Source organism: Styela clava, chromosome 9 (assembly GCF_964204865.1).
Source record: "Styela clava chromosome 9, kaStyClav1.hap1.2, whole genome shotgun sequence".
Classification (NCBI taxonomy): Eukaryota; Metazoa; Chordata; class Ascidiacea; order Stolidobranchia; family Styelidae; genus Styela; species Styela clava.
In genome coordinates this window covers 4,004,754-4,019,030 of record NC_135258.1, presented here as the reverse complement: position 1 = coordinate 4,019,030, position 14,277 = coordinate 4,004,754, and the positions used below count along the sequence as shown (strand labels likewise).

The following is a 14,277-nucleotide window of genomic DNA, read 5'->3' as shown; positions in this document are numbered from 1 at the left end:
CATGTATTTTCACGTTTTTAACTTTGTCTTAAAGTTATGTCAGTCCTCCAGGTCCTCTGCGTTTTGTCACTTTTGTGTTTGTTCGTTTGTTGTTGTTTTGTTTTATACCAGAGCGACCGAAATAAAATTGATTGAATTTATTGGTGAGTTGGCTTACAACTAATATCAGTCGGCACTAAGTAAATGCTATGCAATTCTTGAGTCTGCGTTTTGCAAAGCAATGTCATCTCCTCGAGCATCGATATCGCAGAGCGGTTGCTCGACTGGTGAGTTGACGGCCTGTCGGGCGACTGCCGTGACGAGTTTAGAATACTGAAACCATAGACTACTGAGCTCACATTCATAGTTATTTAAGTGTTACTGTGAAGTATAAAGGTTTTAATATATTTAAAAGTGCTCATTCAAAACATTTAATACCAATAAAGTTCAAAAAATTAAACGAACACAGTCCTATAAGTCAACAGTCTAACCTCGCTAACGTTACTCCAATTTCGTCTGTAGACTGTATTTGTATTCATACAACATGATCAAAATAAGCCACATATACAAATAAAAATGCTTTCTAGAGCATATTTATGTATTTTTCTCCACATATGAGCACTAAAAAATTCAAAACGCATTTCTATAGACCTAAAACACCACTGTAAAAAATGCCAAAAGACGGACAACTCACCAGGCCTCCAGGTAGTCGAGTCTCTGGTGAGTTGTCCGTGTAGTCGAGTTGTCCGTCAGCCTGTTTTGGTGCGACTGTCGTATATTTTAACAGGCCTTATCAAGTCACTGTGACATGATTTTTGGATGACGTAGTATCGCTCCCTCCGGTCTTTACCAAAAATAAAACAGTGTATATTTATTTGTATGTATGCCTTCATATTTACTTTTGTTTTGATTGACAAATCAATAAATCTATCTTCTAAACCAGTGGTCACCAAAGTGTGGGTCGCGACCCCAAGTGGGGTCGCCTTAAATATTTCTGGGGTCGCAAAGTGCCCATCGTTGTCTTTTCTTTTATTATTTTTATTATGTGTGTGCCTTCTCGGCTTAACGCTAGATACTTCAAACAAAAGAATGAATAATAAGCACGCAGACAGGTAATATCAAGAGCAATTACGATAAATGAATTATGACATCATAATCACAAATTTAGTCCGTGTGGAAATCAGCGTTCTATGACACAAATACACAACAGTGTGCAGTCTGCACTGTTAAGTTGAATTACGCTACATAGGCTAGTAAGTTTCGACATTTCGAATTGGAGTGACTTCTTTTATAATAAGGCTATTGTGTAACAACAGTAATTTATATTTTAAAGTAAATCGTTATTGTGTCTTAAATGTACTCTGTACAGTGGCCGTTGCTTTTACTGCAAAGCCTCATTTTCCAGGCTACCGTCATATTGATAATTACAATTTATTAAATGGCTGATAAACATAAAAGAAAAATATCGTATGATCAATCTTTTTGAAAGCTTGACTTTTAGTGCTATGAGTCTGCTAAAATCAAAACACCGAAATCGATTAAACGTAGAACACGATTTGCGTTAGAGCTTAAACAACATTAAGCCAAGAATGCAAGATCCTGTTGGAAGGAAGCAGTCGCATTCCTCACTGATTAAATATGGTTGTTGTTGGGTTCTTTTAATAAATTTCCTAATTTGATAAATATTTTTTTCGTGTCTGTAGGTGAACATACATATATATAACTTGGGGTCGCGAGTGCTTCTCATACGTAATAATATTGTAGATGGGGTCGTGTCTCAAAAAGTTTGAAGACCACTGTTGTAAACTATATCTAATATTAACAGGTTCACATCAATGTTTCTCTTCATCCCTCTGCTACTGTTCTCAATAAAATTTACTACCAGCACCAACAATATAGAACAAGTTGGCCCCATTGCACCCCCTGGTAGAGTGTTTGAAGCCGATATAGACTCTCTCGGTCCCGAGGAACTAGAGAACGTGAAAAACAAAATTGCAGGAATTGTGGATGGATTGACAGAGTATGAAAAAGTTGCTGAATCAGCACATTTTGATAATGAACTCATGAATGATGATCCATTTGTTTATGACCTTCAACCCTATGATGGTGAGAACTGGAGTTGTTTATTGATTATTTGAATATTTGGCGGAAGCAGTGATTTCCCTACACTACTCCTGAAATTCTACCATACTTCAATTCCTAATGTAAATAAAAATGTATTTGAATATTCAGAAAGTGGCTCATATGCCTGTGAAGATAATCAAATATATAACACTTTTTTATAAGTTATAATTAGTTTTATCACTTAAAACAAAATATCTACCAACCCCTGAATATATGTATATACCACCTCAAAATGAATAGCTGGGGAACATACTGGGTGGAAGGAAATGTCTCAAATTTCACTCAATAATGGAGGGAACTCACTTATCAGCAAAATGGCCTGTGTCGCGTTTGAGGAAATTTCAACTCGGAGTCATCTGAAAACAACTATAGCTTGATTCTTGACTTTTGATTTTACAAAAATTTGACTTAGAAAAACGTTTCTCATTTTGGCTCCTAGCTTTGAGAAACCAGAATACGGTGCATACAAGCCTTATTGAAATATACAGGGTGTTTATAAAGTGTCTCATCGTGCTAAGCGTTACGAATTTGCTCGCCACCGCATCTCTGATTACCCTGCGTGGGTTTGCAGGTTCGAATCCCATGCGGGGTAGTTATATGCGAGTGGATTGGCCTCGCCGTCGTAGGGTGGTTCACGTACAGCTGGTCGGTTACGCCTTCCTCCACCATCAATCAAGTCCATGCTCCCAAAAAATAAATAACTAAAACTAATCACATACCCGACATGGACTGGTAAACCGGACGAGAGGCCGTGGTTCGCCATATGGTTAAGCCGTCATATCGGCTTTCCTCTCCCCCGGCATAATTATGTAAATCCTATCCTATCCTATGAAGCCAGTTATCAATATATCTTAACCAGGTTTGTTGTTTTTTAATCTGTATTTTTACTCCATTTAATACATCTGTGAATGCCAAAACAATATATGGTATCGATAAATTCCCTTTGCAATTTTAAAGAATTTAGGACTGTAGGGACACTCTATATTACATCCACTCTGGGATTTTGCATAAGATTTTGAGCCCAACATGCCAACCTAGCTAAGTGTCAGTAGCTTTCGTTATTCCAGTAGGTTTCAATATGGGAGATTTAATATTTAAAGGCACAATCGAACATATCAAATTTTCTATAATACTACAACAATATTTAATACCTCAATTTATCACAGTGTGCGTTTGTCCAAAAAATAAGGTAATATTTAAATTTCCTTTGCAATTTTAAAAACTTTATGGACACCCTATATTTTACAGTGCTTTGGCAGTTTTTGATTACCACCACCAGAAGCTTGGAATTTCTACTCTGAAATGTTTTCAGCTCTCATTGGTGGTTATAAAATATGGTTATAAGTTCTCAGAATCCGACTGCCCTATTACTCCAGGTTAAAAGAAGGTATCTTTTATACAATGCCCCTGCCAAAAAAAAAAAAACACTCCCACCAACGCTCAAAATAAAAAACAGTGATTATCCAGTTAGGGTTAGTAATTCAAATTGCGCTGGAAATTTCAATAAAAATTCCATTCCTAACCCTAATTCTAACCCTGACTTATAATTACTAATTTAATATTTTTGATGTAGCGATTGTGTTTTTCTCAAATCTCACACATAGTTACAGGGGCTTTGTACAAAAAAAACGAAAGAAGTTTTAACTCCATCTTCCTGATTTGCCCTCAGAAGAGCATGCAAGACTTTTTTAATTATCTGTTGAGTATGCTTTGTTTTTGTTTAGAATTTCGATTACTGTTAAATTCTGACTCTAAAATTCAAAACTTTTTTGACCCTGACTCACATTGGGGAATTCGAAAATATGATTAGACTCAATAGAAATTTCAAAACGTGCCAAACGCTAACTCTGCAGCCCCGCCAGTGATCATGGTCAAATTAGAATAGGATTAACATATTTACCTCGGGGGAGTGAAAAGCTGATAACACGGCTTAATTATATGGCAGACCACGACCCTCACGTCTGGTTACCAGTCCATGTCGGGTATGGGATTTGTTAGCCAGTTATTTTGTTTCAGATGCATGGACTTTATAGTGGAGGAAGTCGTATACGTATTAGCTGATTGTACAATGCTTGCCACTGGTTCGCAAGTTAAAATCCTTTGGTGAATATTGCTGGACTCCAAACTGTCGTAGGGTTGTTCATATATAGTAACTGCTGGTCAGTTATGACTTTATCCACCTTCAATTTCATGCATCTGAAATGTTATAACTGGCTTACTAATCTCATACCTAACATGGACTGGTACCGGACGAGAGGCCATGGTTTGTCTTATGATTTAGCAATGTAATCGGCTTTACTTTTTCAGGGTGTGGATATGAGCATTGCATGTGAATGCAAGTCTTTGCCTGACTCCAATAACGTGCGAAACTATGGAATGCTAAATAGTTACAGGGTTTTTCCAGTCAGCATCTAACTCCTTGGAAGGACTAGTGGTATTTGCCGAAGAGATTAAGCATTATCTGTGATGCCCTCAGATGTCCAGGACCTCACACACGCTATGAGTGGAGCAGTGAGTGTCTGAGGCCGAAGACTCATGGATGACTTGTTGAACCTTTAATTCTTTTCCTAGATCTTCCAGAGCAAGACAAACTATCAGTTCGCGCTCTTATAAATACTTGGAACAAACTGGTCTATTCAAGAGATCATCTTGATGGTTATGGTGACCAGCTCGAAATACAAGAGAGGAGTGCTAACAAAGGTAAGCGGGGTGGAACTGTAACCATGCCAACCTTTTTTGTGACACTGTTTCCGTCCCTATTTTGAAGCTCTTAACCCCCCCCCCCCCCCCCTTGGTATGTTTAAAAACTTCGTATCCTTTTAGTTTCTAATATTTGATAGAGCATTGGCTAGTGATTTATACAACTCTGTTTTTTTTGCACAGTTTGAATAGTTTATAAAAATACTCCGTTCTTACTAGTTACATCTATGCAAGTAGTTTCTACTGTATGACATGATGGCCTTGCGCAGGGGTAGACGGGGGTATATTGTATGCACAATCCTGTGTGGATTTTTAAGATTGAAGCACTACACCAACAAACAAAACCTTTTAGGGTAGGGGTTCACGAGAAGGGATACTTGGATGGCAGTCGAGTTTTTGTGTTTTTTTTACAATATCCTTTAACAGAGGAAAACTGAGTAACTAACCATATGAAAATGAACGTCAATTTAAACTCAGCGTAAATTTACACTGATTTAGCATTGTTGTGATTGTCACGCAACAATGTGAAATGCACAGCTTTCAGCCAAACTGTGAAATCTCAGAAGACAATGTGCTGCGAGCATTGCAGAAAGTGATATGCTCATCGAAACTTGAGAGATTTCAAGAAAACATTAGTTGGGTGGAGGACAACGGCAATAACCTGAATATTTAATTTAGTTACAGCAGTTGGTCTATAAATCGTCGTTGCAGCAAATTGTCAGTCAATATATCACAACTTTGTTTGGTGTCTGATTATTGGGGGTTCCCGTTGATTGTTTTGTGACTCGGGGGGTACTTAACAGAAAAAAGGTTAAGAACCCCTGTTTCAGGGTATGGTATTGTCAAAATTTATCGACACAATCCGTCATCGAAAAATAGGATGAATTCTATCAGTTAGTCGTACCTTTTGTTTAATAGTCGCCCACATTTATTGCCTAGTTAATATTGAATATTTAGTTCACAACCCAGAATCTAGGGTAAACTTAGTTCCACTCAAAGCTGTGGAGCTTTAGTATGCAGCAGCCCTAGCTTTGTTGATCCTAATAGATGGCACCCGCTTTACTCTTCAGTTTAAAAGCAACATCTCTAGTTTGGTAGTTGTTAATATTGTACATGTCTGTTTTCCAGCCTGCTCAAATCCTTGTCATCCATATGCTTCATGCATAAGTGGAACATGTCAATGTAAGAAAGGATTCTATAAGAACCAGAATGAGGATTGTGAAGGTATCAATATTATACTTATTTTACTTTTTGAAATTGACTTCTAACATCTTTTGGTATTTGGGATAGGGTTTACATATTTATCCCGGGGTAAGGAAAGCCAATGAGGCGGCCTAATCATATGACCAACCAAGGACTCCGTCCGGTTACCAGGTCGAGTACGGTATTGGATTAGTTAGTCAGTTACTTGTTCCAGATGCATGGACTTGATGGTGGAGGAAGCTGTAATTCACATGAACCACCCTACGGCGGCAAGGAGTCCTGTTATGCATAATTATCCCCGAACGAGATTCGAACTCTTTAACCTACGCAGGGTAATCAGAGGTGCGGTGGCAACGTATTCCTAACGATCAGCACGATGTGCCACTCCGCTGAGCCATTTATTATAACTTCATAAATAATCTCGAGCGCTGCTCTATTAACGTTGAATTCTGATATAACATATATATATATATATATATGGTGCTCCTGAAGTATGCGAACCAAGATGGCGGACATCGGAACGTAACATGGGTAACAGGTTAGGGTTAGGCGATAATTTTTTTTGCCAATTGTCCTTATTTTTGTCCTATTATCAGTTCGAAGACTAGCCAAGAGCCTCTCGTAGTATTTATACCTAAAATTATGGCCTAACCCTAACCTAGTACACATATTACATTCCGATGTCCGCCATCTTGGTTCGCATACTTCGGGAGCCCCATATATATATATATGCTTTAATACTATTATTTTTACACATTCAATCAATTACTTTGATTTTATGCATATAAGCAGTAATAGCAGCAAAAATATCAATTCATTTCCTAAAAAATTACTTCTGGAATGCCATGCTTTCGCAAAATGATCGAGTCAGTTAAATTAACATTGATAGTTGCATTAATTCCCATTAATTGTCGTATTTCTCTATCAGTATAAATTTAACCTGACACGATCATGTGATGCAAAGTTCAAAGTTCAAAGCTTGGTGTATCCGAAGTAATTTTTTAGGAAACGAATTGATATTAATAAATGACTCATTTGAAGTCATGACACAGAGTTTGGGAATCACTGGATTAAACAATCTTCTTATTAGGCTAAGTCTTTTCTGATTCGATATAAAACTGTATTTCTGTATTCACTAATCTTAGGATTTTTAATATTTGATATGAGACAGAGGAAAGCTGATAAGACCGCCTTGTCATATAGCAAATCATGACCTTAAATGGCCAACCTTTAGTCACCGTAACAAATAGCGGTTAAGTTAACCAACCTCGAAAGCGAGGAGTTCACCTTTCTTTTGCACATAATTATCACTGTTGGACACCATACAAAGTAATAATTGGCAATGTGCAGTATATCTCTAACACCTATGACGAGAATATTGGTCAGAGACCGAAAACTTTTCGATCGAAAGTTAGGGGATCCCCCAAAACAGCGCTCTTTCTTCATAGTGACACCTTGTGTCCCATCACTAATTAATTAATAACTCGCTAATTATACGACCTAATTGGCCAAAATCAATAGGCTTTTGGTCCGAGATATGATGAATGCACATGCAAAATCTGAAGCAGATTCAATCTCGCTTTTGTGAGATATCGCGTGCATCTAACAGACATTCACACAGACAAACAGACAGACAAATACCTATCAACATACTTAACGATCAAAATCGATAAGTAATGATTCGCTAACAATGACTTCATTTTGCAGACAAGAATGAGTGTCTAACTCCTAACATTTGTGGGAAGAATCAGGAATGTTTGAATCTTTTCGGTTCCTATAAATGTCAATGTAAATCTGGATTCATAGCTGATAAGAATTCAAAGGATTTTAAGTGCATTGGTAAGTTATTGATATTTTTGGTGACACGATGGCTTAGCGCAGGGTGGTCCAAGATTGGCAGCTCCGCGGGCCACAAAATTACTTTTGCATTATTCGCGGGCCACAATAGTGCCAAGAACTTTGCTCTGAGTTGCCTCAGCAAGCCATAACAATAGTCAAAACAGTGACATTAGAGATGCAACAATATGTCAAAAGATTTTTTGGTTATTTTTTATGACGAAACAACACAAAATGCGAATTTTTTGATTCTTCTCCGAATGCGACGCAGGTCACAGATAATGAAGTGGCGGGCCACATGTGGCCCGCGGGTCTGGTTTTGAACCACCTTGGACTAGCGTATGGGCATAGCCAGGAATTGGGGGTTCAAAAATTTCAATTGCCAAATTAGACGGAAACAATTAGTGGGTTCAGAGGTCAAAAAACTTGTGTTTTTAAGAGTCTTGAGGGTCTAAGATGCATTTCAAGCTGCAAGAATTGCCATGAATAATACAGAAAAATGGGGATCGGTAAGTATGTTGATAGGTATTTGTCTGTTTGTCTGTTAGATGCTCGCGATATCTCACGAAGGCGAGGTTGAATCTGTTTCAAATTTTGCATGTGCATTCATCATATTTCGGACCAGAAGCCTATTGATATTGGATGAATTATGTCGTATAATTAGCGAGTTATTGATTAACTAGTGATAGGACACGCGGTGTCACTATAGAGTCATGAATCGAAACCGCAGTTTCGATTGTTAAGTCTTCGGTCTCCGACCGATATTCTCGTTTACACTTTAGTAAAAGGGGGGGGGGGGGTCAATTTGTACTAATCAATTTCAATTTGTTTCAATTTGTACTAATTGATATTTGGAAATTAATCTACCCATTTATCTATTGTTCTCTTGTATTTTCAGATTTGGATGAATGCAGGGAAGGTATACATCAATGTGATCCCGAAGCTAAATGTATTAACACTGAAGGTTAGTTAGTATCTTCTTTTATGGCATTCCAGAAGTATGTGTACCAATATGGAGGTAACTAATTTTGTTCGCCTATTTTACATCAAGTTGCTTAAAGGAACTGAAACGTATGTGCAGGAGGTATATTCACTTGCTAACACAAACAATCCCCGAACTCGTAATAGAACTAAAATAAAAAAAATCATAATTAAATTATGGCCTAACCTTAACCTGTTACACACACTACGAGAGTACTCCTTTCATTTCTAAAATAGTTTTTCAGGTTTACCTCAGGCGAGGGGAAAGTCGATAGGGGTTTTAATCGTATGAGGAATAAAGGTCTCACGGGAATAGTTATTTAATGGGGGCTCCCGAAGTATGCGAACCAAGATGGCGGACATCGGAATGTAATATGTGTACTAGGTGAGGGTTAGGCCATAATTTTAGGTGTAAATACTACGGGAGGCTCTTGGCTAGTCTTCGAACTGATAATAGGACTAAAATAAGGAAAATTGGAAAAAAATTATCGCCTAACCCTAACCTGTTACCCATGTTACGTTCCGATGTTCGCCATCTTGGTTCGCATACTTCGGTAGCACCATTTAATGAAATATTGAAAAAAAGGCTGAGGCCAAAAATCTTGGTCCAGAAAATCGACTTACTTTTCCTCATGACATAGAGTTAGTAGATTTATTTACATATTTCTTGAAGAAAGGTCCTCAGCTAAAAGTGTGAAGAGTACCGATAGTTACGTGCAACTTCCAACATACCGAAGGCTACAGGTTCATCCTGAGATATTAGTACATGGGCGTACCAAGGGGTTGATTTTGCGTGTCAGAACCCTCCCCCTTTTTAAATGTAAAGAATAATAATAATCATTTTTCTTTATCATACATAGCATTATTTGTAGCTTGAAACACGGTTTAGTCTGACCTTGGTCAGACGAAATGTTACAGAAATATATTTGTGTTAGTGTGCAGCAAGACTCTTGAATCACTTACATTATCACTTACATCCTTGCATTATAAGCATACGGATCCTCTGGCACAAAAGCATAGAAGAAGGATAAGAAGTATGTCTCGCAGAAACCAAATCATTAGAAATTTCAGCCTTGTATTAGTAAATGGAAAAAATGCCAAGTTGAATACCGGTTTAATTTTTTATATTTTAAATTTGAGTTCTATTTCTATATTTACTATTCACAGGCTCTTACAAATGCTTATGTGAATTGCAAAGCATCGATATCAAACCTCAGAAGAAATGCCCTAAACCAGGTACGTTCTTCTTGTTAAAGTATTCTTAAATCAAGGTCTTGTGCATTTACTGAGAATGAACTAATCTTTGAGCGAAGTCATGATGGTCACTGGAATGCCAAGATCTACCAGTACTATGGTATATACAATTATAGTGGTTTATTAGGATTAACATATTTCTTCCGGGGGAGAGGAAAGGCGATAAGATGGATTAATCATATGATGAACCACTGCCTCTCGTCCGGTTACCAGTCCATGTCGGGTATGGGATTAGTTAGCCGGTTATTTGTTTTCATATGTATGGACGTGATGGTTGAGAAAGCTGTAACTGGCCACATTCACTGTAACTACGGATACGTGAACCAGCCTACGGTGATGAGGTGTTTACCAATCCTTTCAAATATAATTGAACCTGCGAACACAGAAAGTAAAAATGAACCACGCACAGAGAATTCACATAAATATCCCCACATGAAATTCGAACCTTCAAACCCACACAGGGTAATCAGAGGTGAAAGTATTCCTAACGTGTGGCATGATCAAACACGGCCACATGCTGAAAATTTGGCGTGACTCTTGAAGCGGTGTTGGTTGTTGGTTACAAATTTCGGGGCTCCCGAAGTATGCGAACCAAGATGGCGGACATCGGAATGTAATATGTGTACTAGGTTAGGGTTAGGCCATAATTTTAGGTATAAATACTACGGGAGGCTCTTGGCTAGTCTTCGAACTGATAATAGGACTAAAATGAGGAAAATTGGAAAGAAATTATCGCCTAACCCTAACCTGTTACCCATGTTACGTTCCGATGTCCGCCATCTTGGTTCGCATACTTCGGGAGCCCCCAAATTTCTTTTGATTTGCATTATATAAGGTGAAAATTTTTTAAAAAAAAGTAGGTTCTGCAATTACCTGGTAAGGTCACTATGATGTCATGACAGGCAACTTGTGCAACCCATATGCCACTAAATATAGAAATACATTTGTGTTAGTTTGCAGAAGGACGCTCATAATAATTGGAATAATCATTATCATTCTTGCTTCAGTATATTTGCATCTTGATCCACCAGAGCATGGGTGTGGTATAAGAAGGATGATTACGCAGCCCCTCACATTCTTAATCAATAACTTAGCATTTCTGGGGTCATCCGTAACTTAGCACTTAGAATTACCGGTACATCTTATTCACTTTTATGTGAGTGTGTAAGGCCATGTTCAGAGATTGGCCCTTTTTATCTCTGAGTTAGTCCCCCTTTTCTTTGATTTAGTGCAGGGTTGTCCAACTATTTTTGCCAAAGGGCCACATTTAGTTTACGAATGATTGCGCGGACCACTTGACATGATTGTTATGTTCTAGTTTTCACTACACCGACTACAGATTAATGAAAAAACAAAAAAAAACCTCACGTCAAAATTATAAAAACAATGAAAATACGAAGATAAGGTCAAGCCAAAAGTTCCTACCACACATACCTATTTAATGTCGAGTATGACACCGCGTCTATCCAACAAGTGTCAATATTCAGTGAGAGGAAGATGTAGCAATGCATAGCGAATTTTTCATATTACTGTAAGAAATTAGTGATCTAACGGGGGATTTGACATGGTTCATCCGCGAAAAAACTTTTTTTATTAGAGGTTACAATAATGGCCCAGGTTTGTGAAAGACATTGGGATTCGTATAATACTACGCGGGCCACTCGGAAACCTTCGGCGGGCCACATGTGGCCCGCGGGCCACTGGCTGGACGACCCTGATTTAGTGTGTGTGTCTTTGTTCAGTGCTGTGCCTCGTGTGTGACATTGCTCTAAGCAAATTCCTTTGACAAACTATTTTTTATGCATGCAGCTTCCATTCTCGATTGCAAACCAAACAAGATAGAGATCACAATCACCAAAGTTCTATTTAAAAAGTTCGTTCCAGCAAAGAATGCTTTGAAGAAAAATCCTGCTGTAAAGTTTTTGATGTTCCTGCAACCTAATGAGGTAAAAAAACTTGAGATGCTAGTTGGCTTGAATAGCAGTAAATGGTATTGTTATGATTAATTCATAATTATTATACACCAGGTTTTTTTAGTATAAGAGCCGCATGCAGCAAGTAAGAAATATGTGAGAGATGCATAATTTTTGAAATTAATAATATTGGATTACAGTGAATTGAAAAGAAATTTACACAAACGTATGATAACAATATTGCAAAGAATATATCATTCAACCGCTTAAAGAATTTAAAAAACTGTTAGACTAAAGTTTCTCCTTGTTAAATTTGGATAATATATAATTATTGCCAGCGAGAAGAGCTCTATACAAACTCCGATGAGCTGCGGTTCTTTCCACCGTTGATATACACCTATATTGGAGGGATCAAATCTAGTAAGACAGCTCAGTCATATGACGGATCAATCCTGGAGAGGAAAGCCTATAAGATGATATAATCATGTGGCGAACCATGATCTCTTGAATCCCTTTTTGTCCAAATTTATAGGGCATTTCCAGAAATTGCTTCAGATCAGTGGCGTAGCATCTACCCCTGCAACCCCCTGCGGTCGTGTGAGAACTCACAGCGCAAAGGGGCCCAAGCGGTTAGAATTTAGAAATTTAAGCCGCAAAACCAAAAGCTGCATTGCAAAACCAGTAATGCACATCTTATAACGTTGATGTTAGTTCTGCTCAAATTGTTTTGTTACGTGACAATGCCAGGGAGTCGTCGATTTTCGTCGTTTTGTGGTTTGATTGCACCGGCAAAATTACGAAGGCTGTCAGAATGATGTCGAAAGCAAAACCTCTCAATGACGCACAGAAACGCAGAAAAAGGGCAGAAGAGGAAGCACATATGAAAAAAATTAAAGTAACCAAGATAAACGGCAAATTTTAGGTTACCCTTGCCTTTTAATAGCGACATGTTATGCTTTTTGACGAAATGAAAAAAGCGTTGTTTTAGCTTATGTCCGAGAGTTTTTAGGGTCATTTCAACGAAATATTTTTGCGGGGGGGCTCACGAGAGTCTTGCTACGCCACTGCTTCAGATACATGAATTTGGAAATTTTCTTTTCTCAGTCTCGAGTACGTAGGTTTGTATGTATCGGAACCCTTCATCTCGGAATGTAATGGAAAGCATTTTTCTTTTTCGCAGCTTGAAACGCTTTTTAGACCCTCAAGACCGGACTCGCTAGCTTTTATGGTATAACTTGGCAATTCGAAATTGGCTAGTTGGCTCGAATAGCAGTAAATGGAATTGTTATGATTAATATAGAACCAATATATACCTATATTGGAGATATCAAATCTAGTAAGACAGCTCAGTCATATGATGAATCAATCCTAGCGAGGAAAGTCTATAAGATGATATGTTATGTGGCGAACCATGATCTCTTGCATCCTTTTCTGGTCAGATTTAAAGGGCATTTCCAGAAATTGTTTCAGATACATGAATTTGGATTTTTTTATCCCCGGTCCTGAGTACTCAACTTTGTGCGTGGTTGAACCCCTCCCTCTTGATATGTAATATAAAGCATTTATCTGTTTTTTTCATACAAAGCATTTTTTCGCAGTTTGAAACGTTTAGCTAGCTTTTATTGTATAACTTGGCAATTCGAAATTTTAGAAACGTTCTTTTTGGAAATATCAGGCAGCAGTGTTAACTCTAAGCAAATTATGAGTGCGAAAGTGCTTCGCAGTACAAAAAAAAAAGTGCGAAAGTGCTTTTGCCGATTTTAACAAGTTAGGTGCCCTAGCCTTTCATTTAACCCATTCAAAACGGCATAGATAGTCGAAAAAGCGCTCCTCCGGTTAATATTATAAATTAAAGAGAAGCCTTTTCGTTAACTGAGTTCCCTTTAAGCGAATTCATGTTTATTTAAAACAAGCGAATTCATCGGCAACGAAATGACATCTGCTAACACCTGCCGCGGACAAAACTTTCATGCAATGTATCACAGTGTCAGTTGCTTACTCCCGTAAACAGCAAAGACTTTCACATTTGTTACTCCTTCCATCTAACAGACACGAGGCCGGCTGGAAACCATATTAGTTACAGGGTGGATCGTTTGGGTGCAAAATAACCCCCCCCCCCCAAATATAAATAGCAATCACCTAATTAGGGTTAGGTGCGCTGGAAATTCAACTTTTCGATTCATCCCTAAACCTAATATGATAATTATTAATTTGTGATTTTGAACCACTTTGAAAGTCGCCACCGGCTGTTTTAAAAGATAGGTTAACCTACGTTCCCTCCGAAATA

The 14,277-nt window shown here is 38.0% G+C and overlaps 1 protein-coding gene across 1 annotated transcript in view; it reads left to right on the top strand.

Annotated features, from left to right (window-relative positions):
• Positions 1–14,277, top strand: part of LOC120340068 (uncharacterized) — a 29,934-nt gene that overhangs the window by 1,350 nt on the left and 14,307 nt on the right. Inside the window, exons 2-8 of the mRNA XM_078116388.1 lie at positions 1,805–2,085; positions 4,675–4,803; positions 5,932–6,027; positions 7,714–7,845; positions 8,741–8,806; positions 9,991–10,059; positions 11,887–12,023. Of these exons, the coding sequence (XP_077972514.1) occupies positions 1,805–2,085; positions 4,675–4,803; positions 5,932–6,027; positions 7,714–7,845; positions 8,741–8,806; positions 9,991–10,059; positions 11,887–12,023 (910 nt within the window). The remainder of the gene's footprint in view (positions 1–1,804; positions 2,086–4,674; positions 4,804–5,931; positions 6,028–7,713; positions 7,846–8,740; positions 8,807–9,990; positions 10,060–11,886; positions 12,024–14,277) is intronic.